This window comes from Podarcis tiliguerta, assembly GCF_965153285.1.
Source record: "Podarcis tiliguerta genome assembly, chromosome: 1".
NCBI lineage: Eukaryota > Metazoa > Chordata > Lepidosauria > Squamata > Lacertidae > Podarcis > Podarcis tiliguerta.
Window position 1 is genome coordinate 90,996,157 of NC_139534.1, and position 20,494 is coordinate 91,016,650.

The window sequence follows — 20,494 nt, forward strand, 5'->3', positions numbered from 1 at the left end:
GTTTGCAACTTAGGGGCCTCTGTTTCAATCCTTGTCTTTCCACATAGGGCTAGGAAAGACTCCTGCTTGAAACCTCAGATTGCTGCTATTGAGCTTAGTTTAATTTGAAATAAGGCAGTTTTCTATGTTTATTAGTATCTAAACCCTGGATGTCAGGTAGTATATAGGGCTGCTTTTTGATATGGATACTGATTTGGAGTTAAAGTCCACAAACAATTTCAAAAGCACATTTACAGAAGACTGCATATTAGCCACAAGCAAAATTGAAAGTTCATGTGGAAATTAGTTAGTTCTGGTGGTAAATGAAGTTGAGCAGCGATCTTTCTGCTGCAGTTCTGACTACATTTAGCATTGCAAGCCTATCAAATAGAAGAACTGAAAGTGTTTTGACAGAATGAAAAGCCGGGGTGCCAACAACTAAATGTTACATTTTGTGTCTTTTACCTGATATTTTATAGTTCTCTTACGGTGTTTTTAATCATAGACTGCTACAGAAGAGGAAAACAGCCATGGACCAATTAATGGCATGCTTAATGCACCAAGCCTTGGTTCTCCAATTAGAGTCCGCTCAGAGACCACACAGCTAGATCGGGATGTTCCTCTGGTGCGGAAGCTACGATCAATTCACAGTTTTGAACTGGAGAAACGTCTGACCTTGGAATCCAAGCCAGATACAGATAAATTTCTGGAAGTCTGGTATGTAATGGCTTTTATTTTGCTAAGCTTTCTTAGCAGTTGCTTTGCTTATAGTGAGTCATCTTTAATTGATTAGTTATTTGGCACAGATTTCACTGTTACTCAGGCCATATGATTGACCCTACAAATGCTGGGAAAATAAAGTCAGGTTTTGGGAATGGGGAGCCAGTAATTCATAATATAATTTGAGAAATCCAGCTCTAAATGATTAGAACAGGGGTAGCCAACATGGTGCCCTCCAGATGTTCTTGCACTATAGCTCTCATAATTCCTGGCCATTTGACATGCTGAGTGTTGATGAGAACATCTGGAGGATGCCACAGGAGCTACCCCAGAACATCTACTAGAAATAGAAATGTAATGATATTGATAACAAATGGCCTAATTTCACTTAACATGGTTTACACAATCCTAATTTGCTTGATCATGTTTCCTTAATTTCTCTCAACATTCCCAAGCATGGAGAAGAAGAAAAGAGAGTTGAATCCTGGCAAAGAATCTGCTGTTGCAGCTTTTCAAAAACCACCCATGCCTCCAGTTGCTTCCAGTCATGAGCATGTTTGGCACTATGATGAAGAATACCTACCTGAAGCTTCCAAGCCCATTTCTGGCAGCTCTCCAGAACAGGGTGATGGTGTTGTCAGCAATGGATATGTGGCAGTCAATTTGAGTTCCTGCCAGCAGGAGGTTGACTCCAAGGAATGGGTCATAGTGGATAAAGACAGAGACTTGCAGGATTTCAGGACTAATGGAGTTTTAGGGCATAAAACAACTGGAAGCCCCTCCGATGAGGAGCCTGAGGTGCTTCAAGTCCTTGAAGAGCCCCCACAAGAAGATAAGCTTAGAGCTCATACCAAGAATACAGCTATGGGACCAGCATTGGATCTGGATATTGAGTGTCATGGTACAGCCGCTTCTGAACAGTTTACAGATCAACTAGAACTTCCAGTTGGAACTGCTGGTCATCTTCTTGCAGTCACACCCACAAGCCTAATGGAGGCCCAAGCAGAAGGGGCTCTTACTCCAGTAAGTGAAGTGTTAATAGCTGTAGCTCATCTCTGTTGTATTCAGACACTGTGAGAAATCTTTAACTGAAAGCATGAGATCTGAAGCTTAATCAAAATACCGCATGGAGATAATATCCTGCTTGCAGTCAATTTAAGAAGAGTGTGATAGTTAATTGCACTTTGCAGAAGCAATTTTTCAGGGTTTAGCATGTATTTCAATAACGTCCAAAACTCTCAATTTTGATTTAATTAAGATACATGCTAAGAAAGCACAAGAATGATGGTATGTTTGAGAATTATTGAAAATACAGTGGTACCTCTAGTTACGAACTTAATTCGTTCCGGAGGTCTGTTATTAACTTGAAACTGTTCTTAACTAGAGGCGTGCGTTCGCTAATGGGGCCTCTTGCTGCTGCGCTGCCGGCACACAATTTCCATTCTCATCCTGGGGCAAAGTTCTCAACTCGAGGTAACTCTTCCAGGTTAGCAGAGTTTGTAACCTGAAGCATTTGTAACCTGAGGCGTTTGTAACTTGAGGTACCACTGTACTAAGGTTTTGCAATGACGTAATATAAATAATGTTGTTCCTTTATTGCAGAAAAAGTGGCTTGTTTAGTTCCACAAAACCACTTTTGAAATATAAAAAACATGAGGAATGCACCTAGTTTGAATAATTACCTGATATAATTTAACTTTTATTGAATTCTGTTTTTATTACCAATGGCCAGTAACTGTTGATTGTAGATACTGAAGAATTTTGAAAATACTAACCCACCCACCAGGTGTAAACTTGTTTTCAGTTCTCTGGTTCTTCACAGCCCACTGTCTATTCAGTTCTTTGTCACTTTTGCTTACTTTGAAACTCTTAACCTTTCTCAACAGTATAGCCCTGTCTCTGTCTGCTCTAATCAGCATCATGTGGCTGCCAGTATTTACTCTTTCTAATATTGGCTACTGGAGGAAACAAAGTTCAAAGCTACAGAGAACAGACCGAAATAAAGTGATCTTTATATATTTGAAGCATTTTCTTTTTTCCTTGCCATGTTGTTCTCACAGCTCAACTCACTTCACATGCTGCATTTCTCCATCCCAAGAATTTCAAGTCCCATCCTCCGTACCCTGAGCCCTATAACCCACCCGGACCCTGTGAAAGAGGCTGGCTTTCCAAGGAGTCAATCAGGAGACAGCCACTCTTCCTCTTCCTGGTCAGCTGCCCGTAGGCAACTTCCTGTCATTCCCAGTGGAAACAAGTTCCCCCCTGTCATTCGCATCTCAAAAGCACAACTTCAGCAGGTGAATGCATCTTCATCTAAGCAACTACACTGTGTCAGTCATTTGCCATGTTTTATGGGTTCCCAGCTACTTTGCATTGCTCAAATGTAGACTTATGTATAAATACTTATTTTTTGAAAACACTGGTCTTGAGAAATAAAAATAATAGCTTAAGAGATGTAAACTTCAGACAAAAGCACTACTTAATATGCAGAGGCTAGAGCAGGAAAATTCGATTAAGCTGATTTACTACGCAGAAAATGAAATTTCTTAATTTTAAGAAACAATGAATGAGAACCTCTGTAGTTTTAACCTTAGGTTAAAGCACTGTCAGTAGATAACAGCCAGGAAGCATAGGTGACTTGAACATTTTTGTAAATGAATATACTAAAGTAAGAGTGTGTGTGTGTGTGTGTGTGTGTGAGAGAGAGAGAGAGAGAGAGAGAGAGAGAGAGAGAGAAGGCATAGGGAACTTGTAGCCTGTGGTCAAATTAGGCCCAACAAGGATCCTAATTTCGTTCACAAGGCCATTTCTTGCAAACCACACCTACCTATCCCACACCTGACAACATATATGACATTGGGGTAAATTAGGTAAAGATGAGGCCAAAAAGAAATAATTGGATGCTTAAAGTGCACTCTTGATTGTCCCTTGGAAAGTGGGGCTCACTAACTCTACTGACAGTGAGCCCTTTTGAAGTTTCCCATATGTCACTGTGGTTTGGGTTCTGCTTGTGTCTGCAAACAAATTATTTTCCTCTGTAGACCAGCTTTGCAGAGAGCTTTGCTAGTCTGCAGAGGAAAACTGACCATTTGCAGGCATGGTTCGAATCCAAACCATGTTGCAAGCAAGACAATGCAGGACTTGCTGTCAAAGTGCATTGTGGGATGTGTGGGAGGTCAGGGTCTAGCCTACCGGCTGGAAAAAAATATTGACTCTTGTGTTTGAGTCTTATTTCCCAATTGATAGAACTAACAAAATTGTTAGGTATTTCCACAACGAATAGGAAGCTAAAGTGTATTGTCCAGGGCACTAAAATGAATGGTAGGAGTATTTAGCATAGGGGAAAGTAATATAGAAAACGCTGAGAACCTAATATCCAAGCTATTTTTCTTTCCAGGCAAAAATACTAGTGTTCAAAATAATAATAGCACTTAGAATTGTTAATAGCAGCTGAGGAACTTATACATGAAATGACTATTAAACAGTGTGGTTTTAACCTCTCATTTTAATCCATCCCACCAAAATACTGCCGTGCGTATAGGACATTCCAGCAGAGCTCTTCATTTTGCTTTATATACAAAATAACATTTGTTTCAATTGTCATGCTCTGTCACTGGATTAAATCATCACTGCATTCCGTGCTGCAGCATGTAGATTTACTTGTATATATTGAACTTGGATACTTTTAGTTTGTTGCTTGGTTTCTGAATTTTTTAATACTGAAACTTCCGTAGGGTTTAATATTTGCTACTGGGAAGACTATAATCAAAATCATGATCCTATCATTGTCTTAATACACATGTTGCTGCAGTCTTTCTAAAGCTGAGCAAGTCTTAGTCTGGTTAATTCCTGTATAAGAGATAGCCTTGAATTTAATGGAAGAAAGAATGGATATATATGATCTGCTTTTAGAAAGATAATGTATTTTAGAAGCTCAACTAGAATAGTACTGTGTATTATATTTTGTGTCCTGAGGCTAGAATGCAGTTTTACTTTTCTAATACAGTATATGTCTAACAAATGGCAAACATTGTATCAGATAAATTTCTGGCAAGATAAAAATAGGAAAGAACATTTAGTTTTTCACTAAATGAAAAGCTAAGGAATACACTAGACCAGTTGTTCCCAAGGGGGGGATGAATAATGCCACCTTATTGCCACCAAACTTCATTGGGGAGCCTCCATTGTTTTCCAGTTTCCTCCATGAACAGCAGTCCTTCTGTTCATGTAGAGGCAATAAATTACAGTTTCCAAAAGGCTAAGGCACTGTATACTACCAGTGATGAATATTCCCTTTTGGGCAAGGTGCTCAAAAAGGTGGTGGTGGTCCCGCATCAGACGAGTTTGGAGAAAACTGGTTGCTTGGATCCATTCCTGGCTGGCTTCAGACCTGGTCATGGTACTGAAGCTGCCTTTGGTAGCCCTGGTGGATGACATGTCGTGGGGGAGAGATGGGGGGGAGGAGTGTGACCCTGTTCGTTGTCTTTGATCTCTTAGGGGCTTTCAGGACTGTTGACCGTGGTATTCTGGAATGTCTCAGGGAAGTGGGAGGGGGGCACTCTGTTTCAGAGGTTTTGCTCATACTCCTAGGGTTATTTCCCAAATGTAGCTATGAGAGGCTACTCTTCAGCACCATGGGAGTTGTTCTGTGGTGTCTCACATGGTTTCATCTTGTCCCCCTTGGTATTAAACATATATATGAAGCCTCTGGGCGCTGTCACCAGGGGATTCGGAGTGAAGTGCTATCAATACGCAAATGACACCCAGCTCTGTCTTTCTGTACCATCTGAATCAGGAGAGGCAGTTGAAGTGTTAAACCAGTGCTGGGAGGTGGTGATGGGCCAAATGTTGACCCAATAAACTGAATCTGAGTCTTGAAAAGGCAGAGATGCTATGTATCCTGAGTTACCACATCTAGGTTTGGGGGAGACCACCTGTCCTGGACAGGGTTACACTTCCCTAGAAGGAGCAGGTCTGCAGCTTGAGGTGCTCCTGGGTTAAGCACTGTCAGTGGAGGCTCAAATGGCTTTGGTGACAAGGAATTTTGCCTTTTTCCAGCTCTGGTTGGTTCACAAGCTACAGCCCATTTTGGACATAAATGACTTGGTCATGTTGTGGTATCTTCCAGATTTAGATTATTACAATGTGCACTATGTTGGGCTGACCTTAACGATGACTTGGGTACTTCAATTAGTTCAAAATAGGGTAACCAGATTACTGACTAGCGTCTCGCATCTTCATTACACGGCTTTTGGTGAATGCTGAAGACACACCTCTCTACCTAGCTTTTGATATCTGGGGTGTATATTTTAAGGACCCACCTTATTTCAGGGGTTGCAAATTATTTTCAACTGTTTTCAATATTGTGTTTTTTAATAATAATAATAATAATAATAATAATAATAATAATAATAATAATAATATACAGCATAAAACAAAACTGACAATGAGTAAACTCCACCTGCAGGCTTACAATATAAACAGACAGGTGAAAAATGGAAGGAATTAGGGAAAGAAAGCACCAAGGAAGAAGACAAAATATAAATTAAATATAAAAGATTTTAGCTGTGGAGGTGTAACTTCCATAACCTTGAAAACGATTGTACTGTAAGAATACATTTAACTCTACAACTTTCATACTTCAAATAAAAAGAAGTATGGTTGTATTCCCCCCCCCCCGATTCTATTTTTTTTATCTTTTTGTAAGCCTTTTTGAGGCTTTGTACAAACAAGCAGTGTATAAATTTTATGAAATAAATAAGTTCAGTACTACAATATTGGACATTAACTTCATAGGCATTTCATTATTGGGGGGGGGGGCGGCGCATATGCTGCCCTTCAAACTTCTTTTGAATTTGATTTGTTCCGCCTCAAAACCCAAGACCCCTTCAGTAGGTGATAATGGAATTAGGGGGATGGAAAAGAAAAGCTTTGAGACTCTGTTACAGCAAGAAGGACCTTTGTTCTGTTACCTTGCTTAACCTGAGCATGAACAAATGGCTCCTTGAAATTGGTTGCTTAGTGCAAAGTTTTCCAGTTGCTGAAGTAGGGAGGAAGGCCCACTGATTTCTTATACTATAGCAAGGCTAACCAGCAGTTCTGGCTGCTCTAAGCTGTTTTATTACCATAATGCCCTTTAAAAAGAATCTCTAACGATAATGAGAAGGCCTCTTTTAAGTATTGACTAGGTATCATAGTGTTGACCTAATTTTTATTCTTATAAAAAAAACCATTGTTTCAAATCATTGCTATCTTTCCTACTTTAAATAATATCACTTAGTCTTTGCCCACCAGAGGGAGACAGTGAGCTGTTTTTTCAATGAGCGTTTCTTCAGTCATGTGAGCCACTGCATGATTAAAAGTAGAAATGTCAATTTCTAAAAAATCTCTTTTCATAACAAGCCTATAACTTAAATGGGAGATGGTAAAAAGCCATAAATTAAATTTTTGATTGTTATCATTTTCATAATGTCAGCTAATACCCATATGATGATGGCTTCCAAATCTGTTCTCTATCACCTCTTTCTGTTTGGTCCTATATCTCTGTGTTGCTGATTTCTTTTCCTGAATGCCTTGTCATTCTCAAAGACAGAAGACTTAATATTTCTACCGAACCCCCAGCCCTACCATGTGAGAAGTGTAGCTACATTTTGTTTAGCTTCATTTCCTAACTCATAAGCATGCAACCTTAGTCACCTTCAGCAGTTACAAATGTAAATATTTATTTTTGCTGTGTAGTTTAGGAAATAGCCTGATTTTCCGATTAAGAACCTATGTGCAAGCAAGGAAAGAATTAAAAAACATAAGTACTGTTCAAATAAGACTTATTCAGAGTATACCCAGTGAAATTAATGAACATGTCTTAAGTTAGGTTTATTAATTTCAGTGGGTCTACTCTGAATAAAACTTAGCTGAATATCATTCTAATCCTCCCCACCCACCCCGGTCAACAATGTGGATAATAATTTTAATTACTATAGAGTAATGATGAATAGGTCAGTCATTGAGATACTGAAATTTAGATGATGGTGAGACCTTTAGGTAAATATCAGAGAGGCAAGTGGAAATGCAGGATTAGCTGAGGCAAATGTTCTGGAGTAGAAAGGTATCATTGAGTGCCATCGTTCTCTACATGGTAATGAGAGATACAGATTTTGATGAAGTTACTCAGAAAAAAAAACGTTCAGAGAGAGAATAGCAAGGAACCAAGAATGGAACCCTGAAGAACTCCACAAAACAGTGGGAAGGCGGAAGAGAACCATATTTCTGTGGAAATGCTGAAAGAGTGATCCAGCCAGGATAAGGACAACCATCTATGAACAGAGTCATAGGGGGCCAGCCATATCAAACACCACATAAAGATTGAGTTGGATGAGGACAGAGCAGAGACCTGTAGAGCTGGCAGTGAGGAGATTAGTGATTTTGATGAGGACTGTTAATGTTACCACACACAAACATACATTGAATTGCCATGTTAACCCTAATTTACAACCTAGCTTAAAATTTTCCTGTTGTCTTCCAGTTTTTTCCAGTAGAGATTGCACCAGTTGGCCCAACACAGAGATACAAAAATATAGGGCTGTGTAGTTGTGCAAGAGCAAGTTACCTATTACTTGTCTTTTTGAACCTGAAAATGTGATATGGCAATATGTAATTTCAAAGCCAATAAAAATCTTTTCTGTAATATCATTTCTTTCTTCCTGTTTTCTGTATAGGTTACAATACCCAGACCATCAATGGCATCCACACAGTCTGCTTCGGAGAGTTTTCATTTTGGCCAGCAACTAGAGAAGAAGGACCGGGATCCTCGGCTTTTGGAACATACTGTTGAACTTTCCTCTCCTAAGGAGAACTTGATTGGCTTGGCAGCGGCAAACGATGCACTAACTCTTAGTGGCAGTAGAACAGATGTAGTACACAAGTTAGACCACAACCTAGAGGCAATTGGAAAGGATGAGTGTATTGAAGAATGTGTTGGAATCCAAGATCATAGCCAAACAGACCTACTTGAACAATACATGAAGAGACAAGGGGAAAATCTCTTCGAAAAAGTGGAAGAGAATCAGCTTCCTGTGGCTTATGAAAATGATATTGAACTACAGATTGAAGGACCATGTTCAACTGCTCAAGGAAACACTGAATCTGTATTGGATGGTCCTCTGGCTGTTACAGAACCCGAAGAACTGAGGCCAATTCCTTCCTCCTCCTTGCCAAATCAGGATGCAAAACAGGAGTTACAGAAGCAGTCAGCAGCCGAAACATCAGATGTTTCTTTATCAAGAAGTACTGACCCGTTTGCTCAAAAACAGGAAAACCAAGTAGTACCAGTTCAAGAAAATGGTTTCCATGATGATGGGGATATTGATCATGCTGAAGAATTGCAATGCCAACAGGTGAACCTTGCCACCTTTTTGCACCAAGAGGGGAAAGAAGAGCAAAATGTCCAGAGAAATGGAGAATTGTTGCACTCCAGTTCAGAGAATGAGAATTCTAATCCGTCCAAGAAGGAGTTAGTTAGATCTGCATTCGTGGCTAGACAGAGTCGCATTCCAGTTTTAGCACAAGAGGTAGACTCCTCATCAGAATCGTCTCCTGTTTCAGCAAAGGAGAAGCTGCTTCTAAAAAAGGCTCATCAGACAGACTTGGTTAGATTACTTGTAGAAAAGAGACAGCTCAAATCTTTCCTTGGTGACCTCTCAAGTGCCTCTGACAAGTCACTGAAAGAAAAAGTAGTTGCTGGTCCATTACCGCTTCCTGAAGATGTGTTGTCCTCCTTTTCAAAACTGACACTGGACACTCATTTGCACAGCCAAGTAGAGGAGAGTTTTTTGTCACCAAGCAATCCTCAGTCCAGAAAGAGCAAAATCCCAAGACCCGTATCTTGGACTCCCACAGATCACGTTAGCAGTTCAAATTCAGCTCAGTTTTTTCCTCGTCCACCACCAGGAAGACCACCAACAAGGCCTGGAGTAGAAGCCAGGTAAGTAAAAACAGCTACACCTTTGAAGCAGATTTGAGCAGTTTTGGGAAGGCTTTGTATGATACCATGCAAATTGCACTAAGTACTCCCCCCCCCCCAAATATCTGCAATCAAGCTTATGTGCATACACACATACAGAATATTTTTCTCTTTCAAAATTCTGAAAAAATTACCTGAATAAGAACATTAACAACATTTGTATACAATATTAATTTAAAACACTAGGTTTCTAAAACATTTTGCTTCTAGATTTAAGTGAACCTGGATTGCCTATAGAGACCTAAGAGTACACACCAAGTGAGCTGGTGTTATCACTAAAAAAGCTGTATTCCTTGTATCCACCCATCCCATCTCAATGATGGAACAGAAAGTGGGACCTCAGGTTGATTTCAGGACTTGGACAGCTTCCTGTGGGATAAGGCAATTCTTGATTTGCCTTGGTCCTTTTACAGTAGCACATTAGGCCAGGCCTGAAAATAAGTAGTAAAGATGCCACATTGTAGTAGTAGTTATTGTAGAGTTAATGCATTCATTGCTTTCCACAAAAGTACCTCAAAGTGACCTATAAGAATAAAAAATCCATACCAATACAACATTTAAAACAGCAACGATACATTAAAAGTGACCATCTACTAATTAATCAGATCACTCCATCCCATTCACAACATAAGCACGATCACCAAGAAATACATAGCTAAAATTTCCACAGGAACCACAGTGATATTAATGCTTAAATACGTGGGAAGAGAGGATTTCACCTGGCAGCAGAAGGTTGTTCATGCCAGGGCAAGCTGGGCTTCCCTGCAAAGAACATTCTATGGATGGGAAACCGCCACTGAAAATAACTTCACCCTTTGGACTTTTGCTAGAGGGGCACACAGAGAAGTGCCTCTGTTCTTAGATCAAAGAGTATGAGCCTACCCAGACCTTCTCATGGCACTGGAGAAGGAGGAAATGGTACTAATCAACTTCTCTTTCTCTTGAAGGTTGCGCAGGTACAAAGTACTAGGAAGTAGCAGCTCTGATTCAGACCTGATCTCTCGCCTGGCTCAAATTCTTCAGAATGGATCTCAGAAACCACGAAGCTCTTCTCAGTGTAAGAGTCCAGGGTCTCCACATAGCCCCAAAACACCACCCAAAAGCCCAGTCGTCCCCAGACGCAGTCCCAGTGCCTCCCCTAGGAGCTCTTCTTTGCCTCGTACTACCAGCTCCTCACCATCCCGGGGTGGGCGTCCTCACCATGAGCAGAGGAGCTCATCCCCACATCTTGGAAGGAGTAAATCGCCTCCCAGTCTTTCAGGCTCTTCATCTTCCAGGAGATCCTGCCAACAAGAGCACTGCTACAACAAGTCTAACAAGAATGGGTTGAAAGGATCTAGTGGCTCCTGCCACCACTCCTCTAACGTTAAGTCTCCCACAGGGAAGAGCAAATCAGCCAGTAAACTTAGCAGATAGGAACTGAGTCTGTGTCTGGTGTCAAAGCCCCTTAATCCGATGCATGTTGTGTTTGTGTACTGTGTATTTAAACAAAAGTCTTCTAAAATCAGTGTTCATCCTGACTTTCAAAGGAAACAAAAATTAAGATGAAATATTTATAAGGTCCACTTTGTATATGAGTGGCCAGGCATTTCCTAAGAACATGCAGCAAGCAGATCAGGGAGGCTAGAGGGCAGGGATGGAGCATCTGGAAAGTCCAAGATGTGTGAAACAGAACAGTGTCTTGGAGGTGAGTGTTTTTAATAAGATTTTAGTTTACATTTTATTTAATATAAAAGCATGATCTGTTTTAGGCTCTTTCACAGTTATCAAACCTGAAACCTGAAATTAATTTCACCTTGGCACTATTACATCTGAGGTACTACTCAGCTGTGAGTGTCTGTAGAGTTTTTAAAAAGCACATTATTTGAAACAGCAATACTCCTGTAAGTTTCTATCAATGTTGGGCTTCACACATCTGTTTTCAAGTTGCTCACTGCCCATGTTCCTTGTTGGTTTCTACTTCCCTCCTTTTAAAGCAAAAACAGAAAAACTCAGCATCTTGTACCACTGTATATTTAATGTGGGCTACATTCTTATATGCAGTAAATGTGTACAAATCCACTGAAACCAATGTAATTTAACATTTATGTAAATTTACCTATATTTTCAGATTGGTAACATGCTATTAACTGCTGTTCAGATCCTGATTCTTGGACAACTTGATCATTTATCTGTGTGTGAATTTCTGGAGTTATGGCAGGTTTACATCATATCATATATGAAGGATCTGGAGATGATGCTCACAGTCTGAGTTAAGAAGGAAAACCAGAAGAGTTTGGACCCTGGAGCATTCCTATAATTAAAACATTTGTTTGTGCAATAGTCTCTCAGGGTACAAAGGAGAGCCACTGTTAAAGCTGATCAGAATTTACCCATTGGGGTTAGATGTTTAGTCCATTTACCTACCTTATTTACAGTGTTCCTCTCAGTGTAACTGTACTGAGGAAGAGCAAAAATGTTTACACACTTAGACTTCTTACTTGAGAATGTAATCTAAATCTGGAAGATAAATGAAGCTTTCACCACCTACTAAAAGGACACTGCAGAGCCTTCATACGTAGTAGGTTAGAAAGAAGCAGCAATTCCTTTGTTTTCTTAAGAATCTGAAAAATAATACTTGATAGTAAAACCTACAGCACTATTTCTCACATGTCAACATCCCTAAACCTATATTGTATGTCAAGAGCACGTCTGTCCAATTTGCAGATGTTGCTACCAAAATCTGAACCAGGTAATCATACATGTTTATTGGGGGTTTGGGTGGAAGCCCGCACCTCTGTAGCTTCCTCCAATACAAATATACATAGTTCCTTACTCAGACATATTCTTGTGTTTAGGGACATTATAATTTGGAAAACAACATACTGAAAACTCATGTTTAAGGATTGTCTTCCATTCCCTCTGAATAAGATCAGTGGCTTTTAGTTTTCCCAAACTTTATATGGGTATCATTTTATGACTATTAGAAGAATGACTTGTTTTGCTAGATTTAGAAATCAGTGGTGGATCACATAGGGGTGTTTTAAAAGGGATACAACTAGCTCTCCAAAAAGGTTCCTGTTGTAGGGGATACTGGATGTGTGGGTAAATTTGGAAATTACTGATCTGCTTGCTATAGTCATATGCCTGTAGCCAGCATAAATTATTTTTAATTTAACTTTGTTTTATTTAACTTCGTTTGCTGCCAAAATAGTATCTTTGGATGGAAAAGGGAATATTTTCTCTCTGAGCTAACACATTTCTAATGCTGCATTGAAGCTGCACTGAATTTCTCTGGTTCTGTCAGAATGTGTTGGAATTTTTTTACTCTTAAATGTGTATATTGTTTCCCATAAGTAATGTAGCACAGTGTGAAACCTTAGCCTCATTCAGGTTTCGAACACTACAGAGGAATGCAGTAGGGAGAGCATACCTGCTATTTCTTGAGAAACTATATGATTTATAAGACCTATTATGTTGTATTATATTGTATGATAGGTGCTATACCAATAATTGCATGTTCTCATGGTAAATTATATATTATAAATATTTATAAATATAAATATATATATATATATATATATATACATATGCTTCTATATCCTTAACTCTCTCATTTGCATTTGTAACATTATGGACCACAGACAATGCAGTACTCCTTCAGTTGCGTGCCTGAATTAAATACCCTTGGCCTTGCTGCTCCTATTTCCTGGCATGCACAAAGCTGAATATTCTTCATGCCTCAGTTCAAGACTGAAGGGTTGGTGGTTGCTCAGCAACTCAGTGTTCAATATCAGCTTTGTTGCTTCACTTTTACATTTCAGAATGAAATGGAATGAATCAGGGGAGCTATGTATCTGATGGCCAAGTGAGATGTGTATTCATGATTTTGACTTTTCATCTTTCCCCCACATCTTTCCATCGGCAGGCTTTCGTGTTGAAATTGTTCCTTGTGACACTGGGCAGTGAGTGATGATAATAGATCAATATGATACAAGCAAAGAAAATTAATTTTCTCTTTGCCCTTGCCTTGTCAGCTCTTTTCTCTTGCCCTCTCCCATGTCTATGAAAAGCTGCTGGGACTCTCAACCCTTCCCTGAGGCTGCAATCCAAGTGTCTGTGTTCTGGTCTTCACATGCTACCAAATTTTATAGAGTTAATTTCAGCTAACAAATTATCCTCATAGAGTGTAGTTGAAACATCTACATGAGTCTTCCCTGACCTGGTGTCCATCAGATGTCTGGACTATGGCTCCCTTCATCCATGATGGCGAGTTATACTGGCTGGGACTGTGGGAAATTGTCCCAAACCTCTGGAGGACACCAGTTTGGGAAAACTGGTCTACATGACATGCCCCCTTTTGAGATGGTACATAAGTGCTTCCAGGGAATAATTTATCATGAAGGTAAATAATTCTTGTTGATACAGAGGTACATCACTTTGTGATAACCTGCCTTGAAACAACAAAGTTATGAATTCTTCATGCTCATTCTTACATTTTTGGGAGGCATTTAATGTCATATAACCATGTGGTTTCTAAAGCTTAAAAAGGCATTCCTTTATTTATGACTTGTTTAAACTGCTTGCAATATTTAGTTTTTCTATTTTATGCTAAATCCACGGTCATGATGCTTCTAGAAGAGCCTTGGAGGAAAACCTTTATAAACGTGCCCAGAGCATCAGTATTAGAAAAACAGTTCCCCTTGCATGTAGGGAGAGGCATATCCCAAAGATGTATTTTCATGCTTTGCTGTCAGGGACAAAATAATTCCTATCCTATGCATTGACTTAAAAAGAATGTTGTCAAAATGCTGTTATACATTCCTCTTACTTATGGCATATGTATGCTAATGTTCAAACTATTTTGTGTTGAAATGCATTTGTATTTCTTTCCATGTTGTACAAATGCAGTCGAGATATAGGTCAGATTAGAAGGTAATTGTGGAAAGCACAGGAGGTTGCCTATGTGTGTTTTTTAATGCAGTGACTGAAAAAACTATTTTCTGGAGTTGTCACTTTGCCAAACATCTGATCCAATAGTGATTAGAAACCCTTTAGTTTACTAATGAAGCTTTAAATTAGCATGTTGGCTTACCATTAACCAACTCATTTTCTCTGTCTTAATCCATGGTTTAGTTTCTCCATGTCATGTCTTACCCAGAGATCTGCATAACCTTTACCACTTCTGGAAGTGAACCAAATAGATATTGTGAATGAATTTTGATTACAACAACTCTAGCCCCACAGTAATGAAGTGATTGCTGTCATGGGATTAATTTGAATTGCTTAATCTCGTTTGTGTTGGATAATAAATTTCAAATTTGAATATGTAAATCAAGGGCAGCAAAGAATTAATAAGCATGGCTGGGATTGAATCAGAACAAATAAAACTAATTTCCTCATTGGCTTGAGCCAGAGTAAGGAATAGTTGCACAATTTTCTGAATAGGCTGCAGACATTTACCCACAAACAGCATCATTTTGCCAATGAAACTCCATTGGTTGTATCCAGCAGTGTCAATCAGCTGGTGATAAGGAGGGTTTCCCAATTCTTTGGAGCAGGTTTAGGAAGGGCAAAGGGACTGCAGCAGCAGATTGGGGGAATCACTACAAATTGCTTCCTTTCCTGTTCTGATGACAAAAGCCTCACTGTCAACTGAGCCGCACTGCTCAATTTAAGTTGAAAATACCACCCCAAAGCTGTGACAGATATAATAGATACAGTACCTACTCTACAGGTTCTCTAAACTGTTGCCACTTTGTGCCGAATACACTTTATTTTACTGCTTCCGGGCATCTTTTGCACAGTTTTTAGTAGTGTTATCATTTTTAGGCTGCTATATTATGGTATGTAGATCACACTTCTAAATGGTATTGATGGGAAACATCTCAGAATTAGAGATTTATTGCTGGCAAACTCCATTTTTACCTTGTTCAACAAACTCTTCTATAGTAGTTGGAGGGACACTTGTCACATCCCTGGCACATGTTGTGGCTACAATATAGCCTTGCTATACGGAAAGGGAATGCAGTTTGAAACTTATGCGTAGCACCTTTGTAGGGTAACAATAAGCCTAGCATTCCTGCGATACTCCTGTACTGCCTGTGGCAAGGGTCATTTAGAGGTTTTAACACCTGCCTTTGAGATTATCTGTCCCTAATGCTATTCTTTAATAGTAACAAGAAAATAGAGTTGTCTTTTTGATTCAGGTTTCCTTTTATTTTAATTCTACAGTACAACACGTGTATTTGTGGGAAATGTTTTGGATATTGTCTCTTGCTTTTGATAACGTTCTATCTGCTACACCTTGCTGAACATCATCTCCATCAAGTCTAATTAAATACCAATATTCAAAACCCTGCTCTAATTTTACCTATGGCTGCTTATTTTTATAGTTTACAAATTTAATGTTCTCTAATGCCACCAAATGCAATTCCTCCCTGAAGTAAACATAAGTAATACACTGATTTGTCTACAGTAGTAAATCTATGAAATGCTTTTGTATCACCTCCCGATTCCAGAAAACGGACAATAATTCTAATAACATAAGGAAGACAATGAATATATGCCAATAATGTACTTAAATTCCTTGAGTATGAAAGCGTAACTGTGCCTGCATTTTAAAATCTATTCCTTCAATTTATCTAAAATATTATTTGCACATTTTCTTTTATTTCCTCAAAACAAACCAATAAAAAATGGTAAAAATGTAATAGGCCAACTGGTTTATTGGCATAGCCGAGAGAAAACATAACCTTGCTGCTCTTATAGGCTCAATGCTGCAAAATGCAGGACAGTGTTATTTTCCCAGTTAATGCTAATAGGAAATTAAGATAGTGTGTATCTTGTTGCATTGAGCCCCCAAATTATATGCTGTGATTCCCAAATCACTATGCTGCTATACTGTCTCCTGTAGTCTCGGTCTTCCTGCATTTTGAGTTAAGGACAGCCCAACCTGCCAGGATAGCGGGCACAGATCTCCTTTGCCCAGCCTTGCACAGAGGAAGGATCCTCTGACAGCTTCCTTTTGTCCTAAGATTAGGTTTGTTATTGTAGTGACTCCTCATAAGTAACATTTATTTAAGAGGGGGAAGTGGTCAGAGAACCCACTACAATGCTTGCTCCTCTCTGTATTAGTATAAAACATACGTGGTTGCATAGAGGAAATTTCTGCAGAGCACTGACTCCTCCTATGCACCTGAAGATTCTGGGAGCTGTGACAACACATGGGGGCTCACTGAATGAATGAAGACCCCCATCCCACAGTATGTTGTCCCTGCTGCCTTTGAGGATTGGGCTGTAATGGCTGTAATAGCTGACTTACCCAACTGATCCCCTTAACTGTTTGAGGATTGCCCAGAGCATTCTGACATTTTAGGGTAGTGCCTAACCCCTTCCTTTGTCTCAAAACAAAAAGCAGGGGAATAAGAAAGGCAACTTTTTTGCTTTTGTTCTTGTGTAGTCTGCTTTTCCACCAACTAAATCTGTTGTTAGTAAAACAGGTTAGTGGAATGAGTGGGCACAGGCCTTAAACCAGATATGTAGTATGCTTATTGTTGTGCATGTCTTTTAGTGATAAATTGATTGATACCTGTACTTATGAACAAGAATTTGTATATAACATAGCTTTCTCCAAATTTTGGCCTTCCATTTCAGAGGAACTTTTTTTCTCCTCACAACCCTACAAGAATAGTTTTCTGAAAACAAACAAATTGAGTAAGATGGAATATTAACAATTCTAGTCATAGGATCTTAGGCGAGTGTGTTGCCTATATCATCTACATTTATGTAATTATTATCACAGCAGGCTGTGTGCGTATATATGTATATATATATATATATATAGAAGCGTATTGTATGTTGGTCTTGTTTTTTAACTTGGTGATAGCTCCATAATTTTATTACTTTTAAATGGCTTTGGTCTCTAGTAACAGTGTCTATTAACAGTTAATAATGGCCAAAAACCCCTAGTGCTAGAAAATCTTTAAATTGAACTTCTGCAGCTTTAGACTAGCAACTTGCTTTTATGAGCTCAACTCAGCTTGCTTGTAGGTAACTTAAAGGAATACAACTTATTTCCTTCTGCAATAAGTGGTCACAAGGACATCACACAGAGAGGGACTTCTGAGCAGTGGTGCACTCCATTATATCTAAAATTTTCATATAGTTCTATAGGCTTAGGAATTTGGGTTAAAGTTCAGAGTTCATCTGTCATTCGTATTAGAGAGAGCAGTGCAACATCTAAGTAGCCTTTACCTTGAGTGTTCATTCAATGAAAGAGATTTTCTGACATCTGAGTATATGTAGATTTAGAAATTTAATTCCTTGGGTCTTTCACAAGATCTTTGCTTTGGTAAGCGTTGACTTTTGCTGTTCTGCATTTGGATCTTGCTATCTCAGTTTTCTGCCGGACATACTATGTTGTACTTTTGTCCATTTTTATGCAGGCATAATTCCCCATGGCATTAACCAAATTATTGCCTTTAAAGGAACTAAAAGAATGAGCCGCAGAGGATAATTGTGTTTGTCATGATTTCCCCCCTTAGATATACAAAATATACATTTTGTGCAAAAGTGTATAGATTGTGGATTGCACCAGGAAATGTTTCAGCTGCTCTGGCTCTATATATATAGCAGAGTCAAATTAATACACGGTTCTATCCAATGTTAGTCAGACCTGGAGGAGACTCAAAGAAATTAATGGTCATGAGTAACAGGTCTGTAGGTCTGTTAATTTCACTGCGTCTGAGTATGAATAATGTTAGATACAACTCACTGTCCTGATACATAAAAGGCTGCCTTTTGAAAAGGCTTTTTACACAGGTCTTCAGATCCTTCATAAGAGCAGTATTATGCATCTAGGTGGTCCTCCAACCTCTCTTGCATACTGTTCCTTGGTGGCCAGAAAGTAAGTTTCTGTAACTCTCTCCCTAAACATCTGCTTTCTTACTGAACTATTCATGCCTGATCATGTTTTATATTTGGGTTTTCCCCCCTAACTACTTTACAACAGAATCCAAAAATGAAGGAAATGAAGGCTTTGAAACCAGGAGTGACCTCTGAAGCACTGAACTTCTAACTAATCTGAAATTGCTTAACAATATTTTAAAAATGAATTATTTCAAAATTAGAAAAAAATGCACTTGCTATTTACTAGAAAACATTTAGCATCTCAAGAATAACAGTTATGATGATGAATTTAGGTAGAAAGTTGTTCTGGAGAGGTAACTTAGTATCGTCAAGTATTCCAGTCTTTCCCCACTTCTTGTTTCCAAAATTCAAATTGGATGTCTTTTTATTTATAATTTTTGCTCAGTTGTTTAAGAACATAAGGTACTGACATAGTGTCTTTGTAATGGTCATTTGTACATAAAGGTGTAGTTATTTATTTCCCTTCCCCCATTTGTATCATATCAAGGCTTTGTAAATGTTTTAAGTTCTGTTTTTCAAATTATTTTGTATTTTATTTTTATAAACTGGTTCTAAATAAAAAAAAATCATTCAGCATGCAAACAATTATTTTGCCTAGATTTGTTCAATTTATTCTATATGGAACTTGACCAAAAATAGTTCTGGAAATACCTTCCTTTGAAAAGCAATGTTTCCTATGAAATGGAAGTGTGGTGCTGATCTGTGAATTATCAGTTTTGCAATGTTGATGACATATTAAACATATTTCCCCCCTACAGTAGTGAAATGAAAATGGACGTTTTTCTCATTGCTTGATTTCTCACCATTGCATTCCATGAATCAGTGCCAGGTGCAAATTGCAATTGGGAAATATACACCAAGTTCCTTTCAATGGGAGAAAATATGATAGTGATTAAACATGAGTGAATGCTGAGTTTTGTCCAGAAAACAATAAATACAAAACAGGCAGGGTAATATTATAGGGATAAGGGACACGGGGGGCGCTGTGGGTTAAACCACAGAGCCTAGGACTTGCCTATCAGAAGGTCGGCTGTTTGAATCCCTGTGACGGCGTTTCCATGCGCTGCTCTGATTCGCCAGAAGCAGCTTAGTCATGCTGGCCACGTGACCCAGAAGCTGTACGCCAGCTCCCTCGGCCAATAAAGCGAGATGAGCGCCGCAACCCCAGAGTCGGTCACGACTGGATCTAATGGTCAGTGGTCCCTTTACCTTTACCTAATATTATAGGGATAGCTTATTTTCATAAAGGAGTGTGCAAAGATTAATATCTATAGTGAAGTCTCTATCAAACAAAGTGAATTGTAAATCGTTAAGTATTCAGAAAGAAGCATAATCACAAACCCCTACAATTAGGAATTCATAGAACTGTAGAGTTGGAAGGGACCACAAGAATTGTCTAGTCCAACCCCCTGTAATGCAATAATTTTTTGCCCAGGATGCCCAATCTTTTGCCACAACCCTGAGATTAAGAGTTTTATAGTCTACTGACTGAGCTGTGCCTGACACATTGGCTTGTTGAGAATTACAGACTGCTTTAACAACCCATAGGTAATTAACTGTTACATCTCTGGTACAACTTGTAAACTTCCTTTTGGTCAGCTATATTTAAAGTGCTAAGTGGGTTAGATTAAACTGTTGGGAATGACCCAGTACTGTTTCATATACTGACACACAAACTCTTGGTTGGAGAGAACCCACATTAAAAGTAAATTAGGATTTCTTTGATACACTTCTCTCCATCGTGTGAAGAGTGAGTGCGAAAGGCATTTTGGTAGACATGACAAATTGTTGGTTGAATAAGCTCTATGATGTTTGGGTCTTTTTAACAAAATCAATCCCACATTTTTTGAAAACTATCAAGCAGTA

General features: G+C 38.9%; 1 protein-coding gene across 5 annotated transcripts in view; it reads left to right on the plus strand.

Annotated features, from left to right (window-relative positions):
* Window positions 1-19,213, plus strand: part of TTBK2 (tau tubulin kinase 2) — a 46,508-nt gene extending 27,295 nt beyond the window's left edge. For 2 of the 5 annotated variants that reach the window (XM_083398082.1, XM_083398083.1), the window contains exons 12-16: window positions 485-696; window positions 1,155-1,722; window positions 2,760-2,996; window positions 8,415-9,679; window positions 10,666-11,708. In XM_083398082.1, the coding sequence (XP_083254208.1) occupies window positions 485-696; window positions 1,155-1,722; window positions 2,760-2,996; window positions 8,415-9,679; window positions 10,666-11,134 (2,751 nt within the window). In that variant the 3' untranslated portion in view covers window positions 11,135-11,708. Of the gene's footprint in view, window positions 1-484; window positions 697-1,154; window positions 1,723-2,759; window positions 2,997-8,414; window positions 9,680-10,665; window positions 11,709-11,828 lie in introns of those variants that run through there. The other 3 variants (XR_014501803.1, XM_083398085.1, XM_083398084.1) reach the window with 3 other exon arrangements.
* The last annotated feature ends 1,281 nt before the right edge of the window (window positions 19,214-20,494 follow it).